This window comes from Condylura cristata, unplaced genomic scaffold (assembly GCF_000260355.1).
Source record: "Condylura cristata isolate star-nosed mole 26May11 unplaced genomic scaffold, ConCri1.0 scaffold00012, whole genome shotgun sequence".
Classification (NCBI taxonomy): domain Eukaryota; kingdom Metazoa; phylum Chordata; class Mammalia; order Eulipotyphla; family Talpidae; genus Condylura; species Condylura cristata.
Window position 1 is genome coordinate 15,746,337 of NW_004567113.1, and position 22,915 is coordinate 15,769,251.

The 22,915-nt window shown below is 35.5% G+C and overlaps 1 protein-coding gene across 1 annotated transcript; it reads left to right on the top strand.

Annotated features, from left to right (window-relative positions):
• The first annotated feature begins 12,393 nt into the window (after positions 1-12,393).
• Positions 12,394-14,055, top strand: GK2 (glycerol kinase 2). The gene has a single exon (XM_004681188.2). It carries the CDS (start codon positions 12,394-12,396, stop codon positions 14,053-14,055), a length of 1,662 nt encoding a protein of 553 aa, XP_004681245.1.
• Positions 14,056-22,915: the final 8,860 nt, after the last annotated feature.

Consider the following 22,915-nt stretch of genomic DNA (forward strand, 5'->3'; position numbering starts at 1 on the left):
AAAAAAAAGATTATTGGCTTTTCATCACTTTATTTTCCAGTATGGTGAAGATTATGGTAAAATTATACATAAGGTAATAAGATTAAATATGTTAAATGGGAAAATAGCCAGTATTTCAGACTTTTTTAAACTGTAATTATCCACTGGATAGGTTTATTGATTTTAAGACATGTAAGCTGTAGCATTATAAACTCTTGTGCAATATAGGACCTGAACTTATGAGGTGCATAATTGTGCATATAAATCATTACTAAAATAAATGAGAAATTTCTTAGCATACAAAGTTCAAAAATAAAATCATTTCATTAAACACTGCTTTGTTATAACATTGATAAGAAAAAAGAAATTGTAGCTGATGTTGAACAAAAAAGGATATTATTAGAGAACATGCTTTCTGTGAACATCATTTCACCTAAATCTAAAGTTTCCAAAAAACCATTAATGTCATTAAGTGAGAATTATTCACCTTGATACCAATATCAACAAAATGTAATAAGGGAAATGATAAAAATAAAAAAGAGGGGGCCCTCCCTGTTGGCACTGTGGGTTAAAGCACTCACTAAGAAGCTTAAGCCACTTCTGCATAAGTTCGATCCCCGCCTGCCCTGGAGGAGATCCACATGGTATGGCAGACCTCTCCTGACCTGCCCGCTGCTCCTCTCAGCAGTGTACTTTGTCGATCTGCCTGTTCTGCCCCCCACTCTGTTTCTGGTGAATCTTCTCACCCTCCACATCTCTGACCTGTACCCCAGTTCTATATGAATAAAAAATAAATCTTTAAAAATAATAAATAAAAAAGAGGAACGAATTGGGAAAATTTAAGAACTAAGCAAGGCTTTGAATTTGCAACTCTTCTGTCATCTGTAAAATCTATTTCTTGTTTGAAATTCTTTCTGATGGAAATAATTGATCACCATTTTCCTATTGAGCCCTGACTTTTACTGATTCTGAAATTGTTATTTTTGCATAGTAATAACCCTGTTTTGGTTCATTTGTGGTCCCTCAAAATTCATATGTTTAAGTTCTAACAATACTCATAATGTGACTGTTTTTTTAGATAGGATCTTTAAAGAGATAATTAAAATAAAGTGGTTATACAGATGTACCCTAATGCAATCTGACTAGTGTCCTTCTAAGAGGAGATTAGAACACAAGCACAGACACTCACAAAAGGATGACCATACAAAGAGGAGAAACAGCCTTTTACATGTTAAGAAGAGATGCCTTAGAGGAAATAATTCTCCTAACACCTTGACCTTGGACTTGTAACCTTCAGAACAATGAGGAAATAAATGTATTAAACCACCAAGTCTATGACAGCTCTACCAACTAGTATTCTATTTACCAAACATACAATTATGTTATCTTTTTAGGATTTTCATCCCTCTGGCTTTTTAAGATTTATGTATGTATGCATGTATAAAAGAACTGAGTTGTAAGTCAGAGGTGCAGGGGACAAGAGGATTCACCAGAGATAGAGTGGGGAGTAGGCAGGCAGACTGACTGAAATACACCGCTGAAAGGATCAGTGGGCAATACAGGAGAGGCCTTCGGTGGGTTAGCTCCCTAGCTGGAGGTAGAACTTGTGTCACAGTGGCTGGAGATAGCTTGATAGTGCTGAGACTTACCCCCTTGCCACCACAGCGGCCCCTTCTTTCAGTCTTTGTATCTAAATTTATAAACATATATCCATACAGGCATATCTTTGTAATATATAAAGGCAGATTACTCAATGGATCTATTGGTGTGGCTTAAGAATCAAGTCTTCTTGTTTAGCCTTAAAGCCCATATTCCATATTTAATTTCTTAGCAGTTATAATATGTCATAGCTTTTAGCTTAATTCAGATAGTAAGCATATATATATCAGTTTATTCCCATTCCAAAATAAGGACCATTAGTACAAAACCAGGAGGGTGCCCAACAGTGTATGTAACCAGTCTTGAATTATAATCATCAATTAATAATAATTTTCATCCAGATCTAATTCTGTTGCCCTTCTGTACATATTGTACATCACAAACCTATAGTCTCTATAAGCATGAATGTTAGCTTGCAAAAACTGAGTGTCATGAGATATTAACAGTGAATACAAAGAAAATGTGGGAAAATGCATAACTTTTTCCTGCAGCAAAGTATATCTGCTGTAGTCTAATTTGATCAGAATTATTCCAAACATAGTCTATTGAATATGCAGTCTTTTCTAACTATACTGCCTCTGACCACTGAAAAGCCAGTATCTCCTTTTTGTAGGCAATCTGCTTTACATATAAGGAAAGGGATAGTGGAAAGAGAAAAATAATAGTGGTTAGTTTTTCATAATCTTATTCTGTGTATATATACCAGCTGAAAGAAGACTTAAAACATTTAACTTGGAAGGGGAAACAACAAGATAAGAAGGGAGTAAACAGCAAGAAATACACCAGAAAAGTAGTCACCCCTTAATAAGACACATAGCCATAGTCATTTATTCCTTTTGTATACATATTACAATTTGCATTGAGTTTACCTTTATCTAGTTTTTGTCTAATTTACCTACTGAAACTGTTTGAGCACAAGGATTGTGTCTGCCTAGTTAACAACTGTATCTCTGAGGCTAACCTGGCAGCTATGAAATAGTTGATACTTAGTGAATATTTCATAAATGGAGGGAGAAAAAAAAAAAGACTAGCAAAGGCAAATTTATATACAAGGCACTTTTTAAGACTATAAAATGCATAAAACAATCTTCTTCCCTCAATTATCTCTTTTTATAATCAGAGATAAGAGTTCTCAATATTAAAAAGGACTTGAGAGTATTGAGTGGAGAGCTACTATAAGCCTGCAATAGTCAGAGAAAGAAGAGCAGAGGACACTTAGTGATATTAATGATATTCAATACCAGCCAACAACATAGAAACCAGTCACAGAAGAGCAAAAATGGCATACTTCCACTTACACAAGATATCAAATATGGTCAACCTCATAGACACATGGAATGGCACTTGTTAGGGGCTGGGGAAAGAGGGCAATGGAGAGTTGTACTCAATATAGTTTCTTTTATCCAAGATGACTAAGTTCTAGAGATCTGAGTTACAACATTGTACTTCTAGATTAACAATGCCATATTGTACATTTTAAAAAATCTAATAAAAAGGTAGATCTCATATTTAATGTTTAAACCATAGTATAAAAATAGTATAGAGAAAAAGAAAAATACTACTGGGATCCATCAGCATCAACCACTGAATGTTTTCCATACTGAAAAACCATCAGTATTTCTCTAATATGCTGTTTCATGTCACTGGCTGTCACAGTGAAAGAGTTACACTTTCCACACTCTCTGTATAATCAGGGGTCAGAGAAAGTCTACAAGGCACTTCACAATGGCCACCTGCAAGACCCTCTAGGATATCACTGAATTTCTGTTCTCTATGGGTCCACTAGCCTGTCTGATGAAAAGAAGGAGTCTCGTGACACCCAGTGCTCTGAAGTGTGTTATTCCTGTCCCCTCAGGCTGACTGGAGTGCCCATCTGCCTTGGTTTTCAACAACTGCAAAGAAGCCCAGCATGCAGGGAATGGTCTATCTACTGTGTAAGGGGGACCGTCAATTCTGAAAATGCTTGTCAGTTTGCAGAACTGCCTCTAAGGGTCTGAGGTAATTTTTATGCACTGTGGCAAAAAATTCCCAACCAAAGTTAAACTTTTGGCAGCTTCCTACAGAGTATAACTGAGTATCATTCACTGTGCAGATCTCTTATTTTAGATGATTATCACAGATATTTTCTTTATTGGTGGCTGCTTTTTTTCATTAGAATTTTAGTTTATGAACAATACTGCAGTAAGTATGTCTCCTCATCCTGGGATTAGTAAAAAGTATTCTTCAGTAAATGCATATTTAGAAGCTAAATATACGGTAAGTTCAACATGTATACTTGTGTATAATATATGTAACTCAAGCTATGTAACAGTTCTGACAATAACTTTTGGGAGAACATAGTAATTCATTTCAAATCATACTTAATCACTTGAACAATTCATTTCATTCCAAGCACTATAGTAAGGTAACTCAGGGAGAGACAGACAGTTCTTTACTGTCATTATACAACATATTTCTCTGCCAGTTTTCATCTCTGTAAAACTAAACATATGTTTCTCCCAAGCTGGATAAAATTTGTTAAAATGATGGACGTCAGTCTCTTGAAGAATATTTTGTCCAATTATGACTTAAATGCTCGATAGATATAAACCATTGGCTTAATCTCTGAATCAACTAAGAATGTATTAAATTCTGTTCACCTTTTCCTTTTGAATTTTTTTTTAATTAAAGTAACATTGGTTTACAGCATTAAATGGGTTTCATAGATATTGATCAGTATTATAAACATACCTACATATATATCACATTATAATCACCATTAAAACCCTAATGGCCTTCTTTAAATTTCAATTTACCCCTTTGGCCTGATTTACCTATCACTATTGTTCCTTTTAGATAATATATTTTAAGGTAATTATAAAATAACATTGAATTTGAGAGCCTTGGAAGAGTCTGGCCTGTTTGGATACTCATTTTAGGATGTCCTTTAACCATTCTAATTGTTCCAGAGAAACTCTGAAACGGCATCTAGTTTTATGTATGCTTCAACAGGGGTGATACATAACCTTTAACTCAGTCTTTCAAGATAACTATAAAATGATGCCATATCAGGGGGCCTCCCTGGTGGTGCAAGGGGCCAAGTTTCAGCACTATGAAGCTATAGCAGCCACTGCAGCAGGAATTTCATCCCCCACCAGGGAGCTGACCCACATGGTGCAGCAGACCTGTCCTGTCTGTACTGCTAGTCCCCTCAGCAGTGCACTTCGTCCATCTGCCTGTTCTGCTCCCCACTCTGTCCTGGCGAATCCTCTCACCACCCCTGTGCCTCTGGCCTGCACCCCAGTTCTGTTTGCACAAATAAATAAATCTTTAAGAAAAGGGAGGGAGGGAAGAAGGGAATAGGAAGGGGAAAGAAGGAGAGAAGGAAGAAAGGAAGGAAGGATGGAAGGAAAGAGGGAAGGAGGAAAGAAGGGCTTAAGACAGAACAAAACAATATCTAGGAAGGTGAATCATAATGTCATCTAAACTTTGAGAAACTAACAGTTCTGTGACTCTTCATAAGTGTGAGGTGAATGTGATAACCACTACACTACAGAAACACCACGACTCTTCATTAGTAAATAGTGGATACAATGTCTAGATCAGGAACTGAGAACAGCAATTGGATTCTATAAAAACATTACTTAAGGGATAAAAACTACAAGTCGCTGTTCAAGCAAGTATATATATTTGAAAACCTCCAGTGAAACACAGAATGGAATGAGGTAGTATTGTATATACCTAAGTCAGAAGTAAGTAGCAACATTCACTTTTAGTGCTAGAATGATGTATATGTAACAGAAAACTCCACCTCACTCCCAACAAAACAGATCTCTTTCCAAATGCCATTACACTCTATCTAGTTGTTACTTGAATGAAAGCTGGCAATCCTACTTCAGATGTTAGCTTCCAGACTCATTGAGGTTTATGAGTAAATATTACTAAAATGATTTTTTCTTCCATTAAAATAAAAATAAAGTTTTATTGGACATTTAAAAAAAGCTTTAAGTGTTAGAGGTGGCGTTTCTTTAGAGAACATTGAGATTTTACCCCTGAGAGAAGGGGTTTGAGACATAATTTGACTTGTAAAAGATCATAAAGTTAAAAAGAGCTGGAATAAAATATATGATTCTAATGGTCTGATATGATCCATACAGGTATTTTGAAAGTTATGGATAATTAATTTGCTACTCAATGCAAATAGTATGACTACCACAGCCATAAGCAGAGAAAAACTGATGTTCATGATATTAGGATTCTATTATATGACAACTATAATTTTGTAAATAGTGATATTAAAACCTTGATATTAATTAATATAGGTTCAGGACAGCAATTATTGCAATAGTAAGCAATACTTGTAAAAACTTAGGTAGCACACTCACTGAAAAAGTGTTGTAATTGTGCCTCTACTAATGACTCAGCAAATGTAACTCCAGCTTTTTCAAGTTTAGTTGATCTCCAGCTTTGTAGCTTTATCTGCTCTGTTGATGTATCCAGGCAACACATGCGTGAAAACAAAAGTGCAAGCAAACTTCCCATCACACTGCTTTAACACATTGTACTCTTATAAAATATATGTGAGCATCTCACATAAAATGCACTAGGTAGATACTCAGAAGGAACCTTTAATGAACTCAAAGTAAATTCAGAGATCCACTGACTCAAGAAACAGCCAAAGTCATTGATTCTCCTCTGTGGCAGCACTCTGACTCTGCCAACCCCTTGCTGTTCACAAGAGCGTTTGCATGTGCTGATCTTGTAAAAGAGTCCTCATCAAAGCAACCTTCTTTCTTTTACAGCACTTCTTCTCCATCGTGGTAAGAAGCTGAAGAGTAGCATGGTGGATTATAAGTACATGGAATCAAAGAGATTAGTCATTCCACCCTCATGAGAAGCACTTTTGCTCAGTCAGCAACAATGAACCACAGCCAGGTTTTAAAATGAAACACTTTCCTCTCCCTGGACACACACACACACACACACACACACACACATGCACCCCCCAAGGGAAGATACTGGGCCTGTAATTTTTTTTCTCAAAAAAAAGAAAGAAAGAAAAAAGATGGGGGTGGACAAGAAAGAGCATCTTTCACATTCTGTATTTTCAGAGTAAGTATCCAACACGACTTGCCATGATAACTAAATTTATTATTAACTGTGTATTTCATGATGTTAGTGACAATATGTTAATGTGATTTTTCACGTCCTCCTGCAGTGAACAGATGGCTCCTTTTACTTTACTTTCCACATCAAGTGTGATTATTTCTTGGTGCCAAAAGCCACCTGCCGCTCCTCGGTCTCCAGTCTAATTTTTTATGTTGGTAAAACACAGCAGGACTTGTTATCAGTTGGATGGCATCTTAATAAAAGGAGACATGCCAACATATTGACATCATGTTCAAGGGGAAATTTCAGCCCCTTCAAACCCTTAACCTTCTTCTCCTACCCACTTTCAAAAAGTAAGGGAGAAAAAGAAAAAAAAAAAAGATACAAAGATCCCACCAGTTTCAAGATGTTTAACTACAATTGCTGGGCCTAGAGCCAAGATGCTGGATTGGCCTCCCTTTGTTCCTAAACCCAAGCACCTCACTCAGGGCTCTGATCTTTCATCCTGTGTAATGATAATTAGCCGTAACATATTCCAAAGTCAAATGTAAGCAGGAATACATTAACATTGAGATCAGTGTCAGGGCAATTTTCACTGGGAAAATAACAAAGAACACACACACACACATACACAATCAAAAATTTCAAGATTCAGACACTCATAAAATCACGTTCCTAGCCTTGCATATTAAACTCTTTGACTTGTCTGCCATGAGCACTTACCTAGAATGCAAGGTTTCCCAATGTGGACTCCCACAGCACGTGCTTAACACAGAAAACATGAGTAATAAACTGCAGTGGCTTGCTTTAATTTTTCCATGCTTTATTAGAACAAAGAGGATAGTACATTAGGTGATTTGTGGTCCAAAAAGAGGTCTTTCAGGCGATTGGATGGTGTGGCTCTCAACAGCTGGTCCAGCACATTTGGGAACAGCATGTAGAAAAATGCGTCAGTGTTTTGAAGATTACCAACTGTGATGATTCATTGGTTGTGACACGATCTAAAAAACGTTAAATTTCCTAGTCACAGACTATATAATCAATGCTCTTACCATCAAGGCACACACTCCCAACTCAAGACTAAGATTAGCACAAATTTAGTGAAATTCCAAAAACTTCCAAAATGGATCCGCACTCTTCAGAAACAGAAGAGTTGTAGTGTTCATGAATGCCTGGTATTTACTGATAAAAGCCAGGGAGTTAATTATGAAGCTGTCTTTCTAGGATTTACAAGGTTTATAAAAGGCAAAAGGAAATTCCTACAATAAAAGTATAAATTTTATCTTCATTAAAATGACTCAAATTAATGGTTTTCTGGAGATGAATAACTATAACAAGATTATTCAACCACAGAATCTCTCAAATTGATATGAATTTGGCAGGGTCTCTTTAATTCCTTTCAACTCTTCCTCCAAACAAAGGTTATTGTGTGAAATAGAATTCTAATAAATGCATTTTGCAGCTTGACCAACTTTTTATTGCATAAAATTTTCCTGATACTATATTATAAAAATAAGCAAACATACAGGAAACTTGAAGTAACTTTATTACCAGCAGCATTGTATCTACCAAATAGGCCTTACAATTAACATTTTACTATACTAATTTTATCATATATCTTTCCATTTATCCATCCCTTTATATAGTCATCAATCTACCTTATTATATTAGATTGTAAAATGAATAACCAATAGCTCATCCAGCAATCAAAATTAAAATTATCTAGACTTTATGATAATTACTTAATAAAGGAGGAACTGAGATAGTGGTATTCATTAACTCTTTCAACAAACATTTCTTGAGTTCCTGTTTTGGAGCAGGCAATACTCAAAGTTCTAAAGTTTGAAACTAAACAGACAAAGCCTTGTCCTCATTGAACTTATAATTTAGTGTCCTTTATGGTGAAGAGGAGGAACTAAACAAATGCCTCTCTGAAACATGCTGTATTCAGGAAGATATGTCAATGTAGATGAGTAAATTTAGTTGGGACTGATTTGAACTTAAATATTGTAATAAGGGCAAGAAGAATGTTTCATGTACCAATGTATTCCTGCCTATAAAAGAGCTCATATATAGCACTTCTCAAAATACATTTGTCAAATTAGTAAAGATATAAATTAAATTTTAAACTTTACTGTATGGAAATAATTTCAAAGGTATATTAAAAGGTAGCTGCACTCTAGGGATTAGCCTTAAAAGTAATAAATAAGAGCATAAAGTCAATTAGTTTAACAAGTCTAATTTTAACAATCATATATTAAATGATTTTGAGATATATATATGGATTTTAAAAACTATTCTGAATAATATATCTAGACTTAAAGCATTTATGGAATATATGAATGTAGAAATGAAAAATTTCTTTAAGCTGAATGTCTTTAAAAAAGATAGTGCCAATGATCATTTCTTCAGATATTCTTAAATGAGAATAAAGAAAGCAACCTAATCAAAAAGTGAACAGAAGAACTAAATAAGCACTTCTCCAAACACATACAGAATGTTAACAGGCATATGAAAGAATATTCATCATCACTAATCATCATGGAAATGCAAATCAAAACTACACTTCACATCTGTGATAATGGCCTTTATCAAAAAAGCCAGAAACAAGTGTTGTCAAACATGTGGAAAAAAGAAATACTTTTAAATTGTTGGTAGGACTCTAGACTGGTCCATACCCTATGGAAAGCAATATGAAGATACTATTTTATTTAAAATATTTTAGATCTAACAATATGACTCAGCAATTCCACCCCTCAGTATTGACCTAAAGAATGCAAAAATACTAATTTGAAGGGATGTATGCACTCCCATGTCTATTGCAGTATACTATAGTCAAGTTAGGGGAACAATCTAAATACCCAAAGATAGATGACTGGATTAGAACTACGTCACGCATACATACACATGTGCACAAACACACATAGATGTGCAATGGAATACTATTCAGCTATCAAAAAGTTGAACTCTTGCAATGTGGATAAGATGGATGGAACTTGTCAAGCAAAGTAATTCAGGAGGAAAAAGATAAATACTGAATGGTGTCACTTGAGAAACCAAAGGTCAGTAACCTTGATTTTACTGAAATCAAAGGTTTCAGTAAAATCAAGTCAGTAACCACCCCTGGAAATGTTATTATAGAACTGAGGGTACCAGTGGGGGTAGGGAATGAGGAAAGAAAAGTGAGAGAGGGCTCAAAGGACTATGAGAGTCTTGAAGGGTATGAGCATACCACCTGAAGGATGTGACCTTTTATCTCTACATCATTTACAGTGTTGTAAGCCATTGTGCTTCAAGTTAAAAAAAAAAAATGTTGACAGGGACAAGAATGAATTGGCACCCTCTGTCTGCACTGTCAACTGGAATGCAAAATGGTACAAGTCACCATGGAAAACATTATGGTGGTTCCTAAAATAATTTTAACTAGGGCAGCAATTCCACATCTGAGTATATATTCAAAAAAAATTGAAAGCATGGTATCCAAGACATATCTGTACACCCATGTTCATTACAATGTCATTCACAGTAGCCAAAAGCAATCCAGGTGTCTGTTGGTGGACATATGAAAAGATAAACAAAATGTTCCATGTACAAGGAATATTATTCACCTTTAAGAAAGAAGGAAATTATGATACACACTGAAATGTGGATGAAGCTTGAGGATATAATTTTAAGTGAAACAAGATTATAACAAAAGACGAATATTTTATGATTCCACCTAAATCCAGTCAAAAATTAAGAATGGTGGATGGCAGGGGTTGAGGATCTAAGGGGAAGGAGAGAGTGCTTAATGGGTGTAGAATGTAGAATGACAATTTTGCAAAATGAAACTAAAAATATAGACAAACAAAATTTTACATAATTTAAAAACTACAGAGTTTTCACAGTTCAAAAGTTGTTAGACCACAGACAGTGAAGTACAGTGATACCTAAGAGGCAAGAATCAAGTAACTTAAAAACTGATTTGTCTGGGTTAGGGAGCTGAGAAGATTTTGAGGTCCCATCACTGGGAGAGGGAACACAGGAGGCCAGTCTTGGAGCATCTAGAGAGCAACTAGGGATACAGAACACAGTGCTGGAAAGGAAATAGTTATGTAAGAAGAGAACTCCAGAGATTTTCAGAAGCCCCTAGCCAGATGAGTACTGGTGGCGGAATATATATGAGGAAACTAAGAGTGGGGAAGATACACATGAAAAGACTAAAGATAACAGTATCAAATGTTTACTCAGGATTGGGAACAGGGACTGTTCTCACCAGCCATGAAATCCTCATTTTTAATGGCCCTTACATAGAGTACACTGAATGTTCTCATCACTATAAAAGGGGACAGAATACTGTCTTGGTTCTACCAATAACAAATCTGAAAGGCAAGACCCAAAAGAATTGCACTGTTTCTAATAACTTAGCTGTCAAAAAAAAAACAAAAACAAAAACAAAAACAAAAAAACCTCAAGCATTAAAGAATGATAGGAATACAAAAATATATAGGATCCAGCTAAGTAAAATTCAGTGTTCAGTATCTAATAAAAAATTATCAGGTATGCAAAGTGGCAGGGAAATATAGGCCATAATGAGGAAATAAATTAGTCAAAGTTGAATCAAAACTGGCATAAATATCAGAATTGGCAAAATAAATAAAACTGAAGTGTTATTTACAAGTACCTGTGTTAAAAAAATTAAGTAGATATTTACAAGATCCCTGCTGAACTTCTAGAAATATAAACCAAAATGTGCAAGGTGAAAAATACACCTTACATGATGAATTACCATCAGATTAGACACTGGAGAAGAAAGATTAGTAAGGCTGAAGACACAGCAATATATACTAGTTAAAATAAACCACAGAAAGAAAAGATAAATATGAGTTGAGGATCGGTGATCTGTGGGCAACTCCAATAGATGTAACTAGGGCCCCCAACGGAAAGCAGAATCGAAATAATGGCCATATTTTCCCAATTTGATAAAATCCCAATAAAAGGCAATGTCCAAGTAACTCAATAAGCCTCAAATATAGGAAGAAGAAAACTACAACTGGTTTTATATTGAATAAAATCATTTGATAAAGAGAAAAAAACCTTACAGCCAGTCAGAGAAAATGAGAAATGTTAAATAGAAAGGTAACAGCAAAGTTCACATCTGAAGCACAAGCAGACTGTCAAGTAGTTTCAAGACCCTGAAATTTAAAACAAAGTTATCATAAATGTACTCTGAGCAAATTTGTAATTCTCACCTGTTCTCAAGTTGGAAGAATTCACTTCCCAAAGACCTGCACTACACGAAATATTGAAGGCTATCATACAGACAGAAATAAAGTGGCAACAGAAATATAGTACACAAAACAAATAAAGCATACTTAATAACATCTTTTTTATTCAAATTTAAAGTTCCCTAAGAGATACCTTGGGGATGGCGAGAGAGTGCAAAGTGAAGACAGTGCCACTTAAAAAGCAAAAGTTGCCTCCTGCTGTTTTATGTTCATCTGTATAGGAACCACTTCACACCACAACACTGCCTAGGCCTTGCCGCAAGGGTCCTGATAGCCAAGTTGCGGGCTCCTTAAGGCCCGGAGTGTCTCATGCGCTTGCGTGATAAGTGCCCCGCCCCTTCCCAACATCCTCATCTCCTGGGAAACAGCGCCTGAGTGAGCACGCAGAAAGAATGGGTCTATGGCTGCCCAGAAGAGCGCAGTTGTGGGACCGTTGGTAGGGGCAGTAGTCCAGGGGACTAACTCCACTCGCTTTCTGGTTTTCAGTTCAAAAACTGGAGAACTAATTAGTCACCATCAAGTGGAATTAACGCAAGAGTACCCTAGAGAAGGATGGGTGGAACAAGACCCTAAGGAAATTCTTCAGTCTGTCTATGAGTGTATTGAGAGAACATGCGAGAAACTTGGTGAGTTGAATATTGATATAGCCAACCTAAAAGCTGTTGGTGTCAGCAATCAGAGGGAAACCACAGTAGTCTGGGACAAGCTCACTGGAGAGCCGCTCTACAATGCTGTGGTGTGGCTTGATCTGAGAACTCAGTCCACCGTTGAGTTACTCAGTAAAAAAATTCCAGGAAATAATAACTTTGTCAAATCCAAGACAGGCCTTCCACTGAGCACCTACTTCAGCGCAGTAAAACTTCGTTGGATTCTTGACAATGTGAGAAGTGTTCAAAAGGCTGTTGAAGAAGGTAGAGCTCTGTTTGGTACCATTGATTCATGGCTTATCTGGAGTATAACAGGAGGAGTTAATGGAGGCTTGCATTGCACAGATGTAACAAATGCAAGTAGGACAATGCTTTTCAACATTCATTCTTTGGAGTGGGATAAAGAGCTCTGTGATTTTTTTGAAGTCCCAATGAACATTCTTCCAAATGTCTGCAGTTCTTCTGAGATCTATGGCCAAATAAAAGGTGGTACCTTGGATGGTGTGCCAATATCTGGGTGTTTGGGAGACCAGTCTGCTGCATTAGTAGGACAAATGTGTTTCCAGGAAGGACAAGCCAAAAACACATATGGAACAGGCTGTTTCTTAATGTGTAATACAGGTCATAAGTGTGTATTTTCTGAACGTGGCCTTTTGACCACAGTGGCATACAAACTAGGCAAAGATAAGCCAGTACATTATGCATTAGAAGGCTCTGTTGCCATAGCTGGTGCTGTTATTCGCTGGTTAAGAGATAATCTTGGAATTATAGAGAGCCCAGAAGAAATTGAAAATCTTGCTAAAGAAGTGGGTACTTCTTATGGCTGCTACTTTGTGCCAGCATTTTCAGGGTTGTATGCACCGTATTGGGAGCCCAGTGCAAGAGGGATACTCTGTGGTCTCACTCAGTTCACCAACAAATGCCATATTGCTTTTGCTGCATTAGAAGCTGTTTGTTTCCAAACCAGAGAGATTTTGGAAGCCATGAACCGTGACACTGGAATGCCACTCACTCATTTACAAGTAGATGGAGGTATGACTGTCAACAAAATTCTTATGCAGTTGCAAGCTGACATTCTGCATATTCCAGTAATAAAACCCACTATGACCGAAACAACTGCCCTGGGAGCTGCCATTGCAGCAGGTGCTGCAGAAGGAGTGGGTGTTTGGAGCCTTAAACTGGAAGATTTGACAGCTGTCACAATGGAACGTTTTGAACCACAGATCAAAGCTACAGAAAGTGATAATCGTTATTCTACATGGAAGAAGGCTGTGCAGAAGTCAATGGGTTGGGTTACAACTCAGTCTCCTGAAAGAAGTGATTCAACTATCTTCTCTAGTCTGCCTTTGGGTTTTTTTATAGTGAGTAGCATGATAATGTTGATTGGAGCAAGATACATCTCAGGTATACCATAATGTCAACTATGCATTCACAGGATGTGAGCTAATGAGCTAATGAAAGATCTAACGATTCTTTCTCTTAATATGACAACACTATTAAAGACTGGTTTTTATTTATAAAAACCCTTGCTGCATTGCATAACTTATCAAAAATCTACAGGTTGACCTGTGGCTTGAAATAAAATACAGTTGAAAACTCTATACAAGTATTTGGTATGTTATTTTTAACATCAACAGTTAATGGTGGGTCAATCAGTTTAAGGATTAAACCCCCCATTCCAGTTGTCATAGAATCCTGTTCCACTCCTTCTAAAATATTTAGATTTTATGTGTGGAATCTTTGGTCAAACATTACTAACACTTATGGGTTAGGATTCAATTATCTGTGCCACAGAGTATAAGATGATAACATGCCTACTAAAACTGAAGGACTGCTTATACCTATTCTTGTCTTTAATAGACCTCAAAAGTCCTCTTCGTTATATATTAGGGAGACCACATATGCTTCCTGGGTGATTAATAACATAAGTTCTTACAATAGAAATTTAGTACTTTTCTAGGAAGTATTTGCCAAATTAAGAATCTTCTGATTATCTACATGTTCTCACTAATTAATTGCTGTGTAGATACTTTAGGGAGGAAAATTTTCCCATTTATCTTTCCTTTGTATGTGTTATACCTGGTAAATATAATATGTATGCATATATACTTTACATAGGGAGCCGTTTATAAAATAAAAACTCACTGTAGCCAGAAGCTTAGTAAGACTAGTCTTCAGTGGGTCACTTTAATTAAGCAGTAATTAGGAAGATAATATTTGACAAAAGATTCCACAGATATATTCCACAGATATATAAGCTAAGTGCTTGTACTGGGAGAAAGTAAAGATTCTAGGTCAATTACCTCAGTTTCTCTCTTAAACTAAAAATAGATTAACAAATACAAAGTAGAAGAAAACTTAGATATGACAATACTAATCAGTGGTATTAGCATTACATAAGACAATACTAATCAGTGGAAAGTAGAAAAAACAGTAGCAAAAATCAATAAAACCAAAAGTTGGGTCTTTCAGAGTATTGTAAGACAGACTTTTAGCCAGAATGACTAGGGAGAAAATGAGAGATTAAAAAAAATAATGTGGAATAAGAGTGATGTCACTACAGTTTCTAAGGATATTAAATAATACTGCAATATTAGGAAAACTTACTGCAGATGTTTGAGAACTCAGATGAACAAATTCCTTGGAGAAAACAACTACTAAAACTTAAGGGAAAAAATAGATAACTTGACTGATCCTCTGTGTAATAAATACAATTTTTAATTTAAAACCTACCCACAAAGGAAACTGCAAGCCCAAATGGCTTCAATGTTGAAGAGAGCACACATATTCTATATAAACTTTTCCAGAAAATCAGAAAGGAAGGGATACTTTCAAATTCACACTGTGAGGTCAGGTTAGTAGCATTACTATGGTTCTAACACCATTACAACACATTACAACAAAAAAAACCCTGCAAATCAATATCTTTTACAAACATAGATATAAAATTCTAAACAATTTTTTTGCAAAATTAATCTAACAATATATGAGAAAGATAAAATGTTACCCAATGGGGGGATACATATATATATAATGTAAAAATTCCCCATCAGTCTTCTTCACCATATTAGCAATTGAATAAAGAGTATCCACATGAAATAAAGCTACACAGTGACAACTATGTCTAAAATTAAAAGATATCCATATTAAACACTGGTAAATTTGTAGAAAAACTGAATCTTTCATATGCTTCTGCTGGAAATGTAAAATTGTGAAAAGATTTCAGGAAACAGTTGAATAGTTTCTAAGAAAAATAAAATATACATGCTTTTATATATTTTAGTCATTTACCCAAGAGAAATGATAGCATGAGTTCTACAAAGACGTGTTCATACTCACATGTACGACTAAAACTTGGACACAACTCAAACATCTACCTACAGATAAACAAAAAAAACTATGGTGTAGCCGTACAATGGAATACAACTCAGCAACTATTGGTGCACACTACAACATATCTGATTTTCAAAATAACAAAGTGAAATAAGCCAGAGTTTATATATAGTATATGATTCCATTGATATTAAATTCTAGAAAACATAAACTACTATATAGTGACAATATGATAATGGCTGCCTGGGAACTGGGGTGGATGAGGAGTAGGCAGAAAGGAGAAGGAAGTATGGGGACGCAGGAAAATTATAGAGATGATGAACGTATCCGTTATATTAATTCTGGCGATGATTTCAAGGGTGACTATATGTTAAAATTAATCAAAGTGGACACTTTTAATATGCACAGCTTTTATGTCAATTATACTTCAACAAAAAATGTTTTAAAAGAGACAGAAATTATCTTCCAATACTAAAGGAATAGTTTGCCTTTGCCTATTCCGCATTCTGATGTCTCTGCACTGATCCCCACAGCCTGTGTGCCAGTTACCATCTTTAGTAGGTCTATGAGCTTTATTTGAAGTCATTTATGTGATTAGGCTGGAGAAGTACATGATAATGTCTAGTATCATTTAAAACATATTAATTTCCCATTTCACTTATCTGGTCATAATTTTCAGTCTGGGACACACTGCAATTGACCTTATGAAGAGTCACAAACAATGATAAAAGAAAATCAAGTTAAAATTCTTCAAACTCAGTATCTTATTCTAACTCCTTCTATATTCACTCCTGTTATTTTCAGCTTTTCTTTTTATATATCTTTGAGTTTTTAAGTCTCATTTTCATAATTCAACTCATGTGATATATTGGTAAATTAGAGTACTTTGCCCAAGGCTATAAAGGAGCTTCTGTATATTCTGTTATGAAATTAGTTAATTAATAATTTCTTTATATTGCCACTAAGCAGAACTACATAGTTAAATTATGATGATGGTGTCTCACTGCATGCATGTTATGAAACAGCAACTCATTATTTAATGTCAGGCATATGTGTGAATAAGAGAGCATGAGCGTCAACCCTAACAAGAAGAACAAAAAGCCTAATTTGATGCCATTTTTAAAGGTGCAGTTTGTAAGTGAAGAAAAGTAAGCACTAATGGGAATGGGGGAGAGAGAGGTTGAGAGAAAGAGGTAGAAGTGGGGTGGGAGGAAGAAAAGCACAAAGGAAAAATAATAGTAAAGATAAAGAAAAGCAAGCTGTACTATTCAGCTAATTAAAGCCACATACAGTATCTGCGTAGATGCAGCACTAACCTTTTAAACATTACTAGCTTATCTCTAGAAATGACAAACATCACTTAGATAAGCATCTTTCTTTCCTCACCTCTACAGAGATTCCTAAATCATTATCTGTCTGTGCCTGATTTCTGGTACTCATAGTAGCATTCTGATATTAATGCCCATAATCTCACAGGGAAACTATTGTGTCACTCACTGGTAAACCTTTGTAATCAACACATAAGTATAAATGTTGTATTATACAACCCCATTTAGATGGAATATTATGTACCAACTTTACGACTATTATTAGATACAGAAATTTTGTTTTTGTAGATTTATTTTTTAATCATGGGAACTCATAAGATCCTCCAGCATAATCTTCCAGTAAAATCTAAAATAAATGCAATATATGTCAGTCAATCACCTACTTCAACCTCCCATTGAAATGACAGCTTTATAGTCTATCCTGATTGCTTCAATCAAAACAAAGGAATAAACTTAATATTAAAATAATCTCCAATCATTTCTAAGAACAACCTTTACAGTCCACTTTTGAGTCTTCGAGAAATTGCATGTGATCCTTGTCATTTATGTATTTAGCATACATTATAGTACATTATATCAGCCTTCCACAAACTGATTTATTTTACAAAGAAAAGAAGGCCTCAACTTTTGTTGGTAAACATAATGCAATGATAGTATTAAAGAATTTATGTAATTCATTTCATGTTAATTATCAACAAAACTTTCTTATATTCAGTTATTGAATATGTTTTTCAAGCATCACAGGAAATCCAAGTTTGGGAAATATTTACAAAGCAAAAATAGAAAGGAAAGAATTACTTGGTCTATGTAGACATAGCTACACCAGCAGCTGCAATAGAGATCTAAGCAAAAACAAAGATAAAAAATGTTCTACAGTTTGTAGATAAGGACATCTAGCTTTTTCTCTGAGCTGAAGCAGGCAAAACTGCTAATTATACCTCCATTTCCACTTTGTATGGCAGTTGCAAAGTTACAGGGGAGGAAGCTGGGGATGAGTAGATATCCTGGCAAGGAAAGTTTTAGTCGCCATATCCCTTTTATCTTGGCTTGCTCCTCACCTCATTTCTGCTCTCTCTCCTCCCCAGTCTCTCCCTCTCCCCTCAACACCTCGCTTTCACCTTCTCTGTAATGTATGGTTGTGACTGACTTCAGGTGCTTTACACCAAATAAACTGATGACTTTCCCAGTTTTATTTACAATAATCCACAGACACCTAACATTAGCTCAGGTTCACAGTTGAGAACAGTGAGGAAAAGAACAAGAAAATCACCTTCCCAATCCAAAAACAGATATAGCTTTAGAAATTAGATGATTATTTAAGGTCTAAGATTACTTGTATGGAATTTAGTACATTTCAAAAAACAACTCTCTCAAAAAAACATCCAAGACTTCTTTTATAATATCAAAAGGATTTGAAATTGGATAGGACTTGTGAGATTATCTAGTCCAATGTCTTCTTATACAAAGAAGTGAAAAATTTAAATCACTTACCATAAGTCATAAAAATATATTAGGAACAAGGTTAAAATCTAAACTGTGATAGCCTAATGTTTCTTTAGTTTTGGCCAACTGATAGGACTTCTCTTAGACTTTCTCTAACCCAAATAAGTCTATTATGACTTTTTACAAGTCTAAAGTAAAACTGATAATAACTGGGCTTTCTTACAAAATTTAGTTATGTCTTCAGCAAACAGTTTGGTGCATACTCCCATACTAAAACATAGATCGAATTTTTATGGCCAATTAAGCCAGGTACATTCTGGAAACTGAAATATAATAAAATTATTCTCTATACTCTAAATGACTTTCTATTCCCTAAAAAGTAATATTTACAGAGTCATTGGGGGAGCTATTTCCTTAGTCATGAAGCATGCCATAAATTTTGGGGAAAAACATTGGTAGGTGTACCATTCTGTCCTACAAAGCTTGCAACACAACTCCGTAACACTGATATCCTTTCAGACTTACCTAACCCCTGCCTTCATTTCAGCGTGAGATGCAATTGCTTCCTCTTCTTGTTTCTTCCCTTCTTTGTCCTCCTTTTTGTTTTCGCCATTTTCCTGAAACAAATCCATTGAGTCATATCATATGGTATTTACTATGCCTATTCACAAACATCAAAAGAATGGCAATCTGTTTAATATCCTGCAGATGAACATGCACTAAAAAGTGGCATTGGCAATTGGGTACTTGCTGCCCACTGGGCACCAAGCAGTGATGTGTTAAAGATCTGGCATGCTGTTCCATAGAGAAGAATGGCATTCATTATCATTGTATCAGAAACAAATTATGGACCAAATGTTTGCTTCAATAAGTATTTAGACAACCATTTATCTGTCTTTCATTCATCTCTTCATAGCCTATATTCTGTAGCTCTATTGCTCTCAAACTACCTACCTAGGTACATTTCTCTTCCATATAGATTCTGGGAGTTTGCTGCAATTTCACATTCTTAAATGAGCCCCAATGTGGATGAGGAGAATCAGACAGTCATCCTCCTGGCTGGGTGTATGGGTGGACCAAATTCTGAGCCTATGCCTGTCTGAGCCAACTGGGAACTGAAAGGGCTACTCTCAATGACTCTGTTCACGCCACTCAGAGACTTATGAGAGTTCTGCCCTGATATCTTAGATACAGGGCAGGCATCTTTGACTTCACAATTTGCAATCATTTACCTCACCATTTTAAAACTGGTGCTAATTTTACCACATAAGTTAATTAATATAGCACTGAAAATACCACATCCATGTAGTCCCACTATCACAGAATGTGGTTTAAGTTTTTATGAAAGACCTGCACTGCCTGTTTTTACTAACTGGAGGAAACCTGAAGAGAATACCCACTTTCATGACAAAAGGCAGAAAGCGCAAATTTTCAATGCGTTGGTTACAGAGGCATCTGCTCCTGGAGCACTGAGAGCGCCTAACTCCTGCCAGGGAATCACTTTATATGGACTGGCTATTTTTCATACATTCCTGATTTTACCACATGTAAGTATTATTTTAGATTTTGGTTGTTGTTTGGTATGACATAGTAGGTTATTTTTTGGGTCTTGGAATGCTAATTTTTTTTTTTTTTTTTCAAATAAGCAAATGGCGGATGTGTCTTTGCTTAAAAATTTTACCTTAGGTTTCATGGGAATTCTCCACTGTCCATTCACAGAAGAAACTTGTGGCTATAGTTTGCCTTCAACTTATTCTTCTAAGTTCACCATCACTGCCACCAAGTCTGCATCTGCTGCCTTCCAGGTATCTTGATCCTCTCAGAAACACCTGACTGCCTGAACATTTCACATAAGTCAGTTCCCAGAACTGTTGAGTGAGCTCTTCATTGCCATGTAGTCAGACCTCCTAATTCTATTGAAATGAAGAGACTCTCTGAATGTTTTCTAGGCCATTAAAATTATAAATATAAAATAAAATTTTACTTATGGTTTTCCTTTCACAGGATGACTATCATTCCTTCATCTTTAAGAGGAGTTATTCTCTTCATGGTTTAGGGAGAAATAGTGTGATTCTTGGTAAGGCCTAAGGAACTAAAAAGTTTGATCACTAATCTGTCATATAAATTGGCTACTATATATCATATATACTTATATACTATATATAATAAAAAGCTTCAAAATACCATGCTACTGTTCTTTAGTTCTTTTCTCTAAACAATACTGCATTATCCTAAAGATAATTTGATCTATACTAGTCAGATTAATTATATTTATTTAAGAAAAATCTTTGTATCCAGTCCATAATGCCTACCATTAATTCCAAAATCAAGATTTCAATTTCTGTACTTTCTATTTTGATTAGTTTGATGCCTAGTTCAATAATACAGAGTAGCTAATTTATATTTGTTTCCTTTCCTAGTCCTTAATTTCTTAGTCTTCATCACAGAAGTTTCTAAGGAAACTCCCTATAGTATCTTATAGTAACAATCTCTCATAAAATCAAGTTGTCAGTCTTAATTTGGTCATATAACTCAGTTTATCAATGCATCAATAAATAATACTTATAAGGTTCCCCTACACTATGTGCCATGGGAAATATAAAAGTAAAAACTACATGGTGGTTTAATAATCCAGTAGTGGCACTAAGAACTTGAATGTCAAGCTAAGGACTTATCTTTTCATCCTCAGAGCTCCATGAAAGATTCATGTTGAGGTGAGTAACATGAAAAAAAATCTCATGCCCATGTCTTCTCAATGAGTAGCCTGAGAGAGAGAGAGAAAGTAAGAGCATAGACTAAGTAGCTTCAGATCTGGGTGTTTTTTGTTTGTTTGTTTGTTTGTTTTTTAAAGATTAAAAGATTTATTTATTTACTTATAATGAACTGGGGTACAGGCCAGAGGTGCAGGGACATGAGAGGATTCACCAGAGACAAAGTGGGGAGCAGAACAGGCTGCCTGATGAAGTACACTGCTGAGGGGAGCAGCGGGTGGGTCAGGAGAGGTCTGCCTCAACATGTGGGTCACCTCCCTGGCTGGGAATCGAACTCATGCTGAAGTAGCTTTAGCTTGGTAGTGCTGTGCTACCAAGGGAGGGCGCCAGATCTGGGTTTTTACATGCTCTAAAATGATGATAATAGTTGTGAGGAATTAAATCATTTGAGGAGTAAATGAGTTAATATATATTAACTGCTTAAATCAGTTCCTACATGCAAGTGGATTTCATGGAAGAGTTTGTGATGCTAAAGTTCATTATGTTAATTTTGCCCAACAAAAGACAGAAAAGGTTGGGTGAATCTCATCTATATATTTTTAAATTGAATCTCATAGTGTTTCTAAAAATAAAATACAAAATACCAATAGATCACTATAGTTTTGATTATGTGTAGTATAAGAATAGTTTCAATTTAAAATGATAAAATAACTCTGGAGATAGAGGCAACAGTTGTAGTTTTTAAATATTCTTAATGTCATTGAACTGTGCATTAAGAAATAATTAAAATGACAATTTTTATATTATGTATATTTCACTACAAAATCCTTACTTTTCTATAGTTATTAACAACTCAGAGCTGATTTAAGTAACTTCTAATATCACATCATGGATCATATCCACTATGTAATATTTAACATACAAATGACTGCTGTATTGATTTCTAAATAAGTTATTTGCTATAGGGACATCCACATGTCCCTTCTGGTCATTTTCGTTTTTATAAGAAGACTCATTCCCCAAAGAACAAAGTTATGAGCTATTTGTTTTCAACAGGTAATTTAAGATAACATTTCCCAAGAAATATCATAATAATTGCTAAAATTTTTGAAGTCATTAACAATAACCCACATGAAACTCTCTAACACCTATATTATATTGGTGTGCTAGTTTAATTTCATTTGGTATGAAAGTGTTAATGATTATAAGTAATTAGAGATCAAAGAGGGAGACAGTTTGAATGATTAATGGTAATATTCTCTAAAAACTGTAAGACAGGGCTCTCCCTGGTGGCACAACTGGTTAAAGCACCACATTATAAAGCTCTCCGAAGCCACTGCAGCACAAGTTCAATACCCTGCCAGGGAGTTGACCCACATGGCGTGGCAAACCTCTTCTGACCTTCCCACTGCTCCCCTCAGCAGTGTACTTCAGTAAGTCTTCTTGTTCTGCTCCCCACT

What these genes read in the sequence shown, in the direction of transcription:
- GK2 (XM_004681188.2), top strand. Translation starts at nt 12,394, where the DNA reads ATGGCTGCCCAGAAGAGCGCAGTTGTGGGACCGTTGGTAGGGGCAGTA.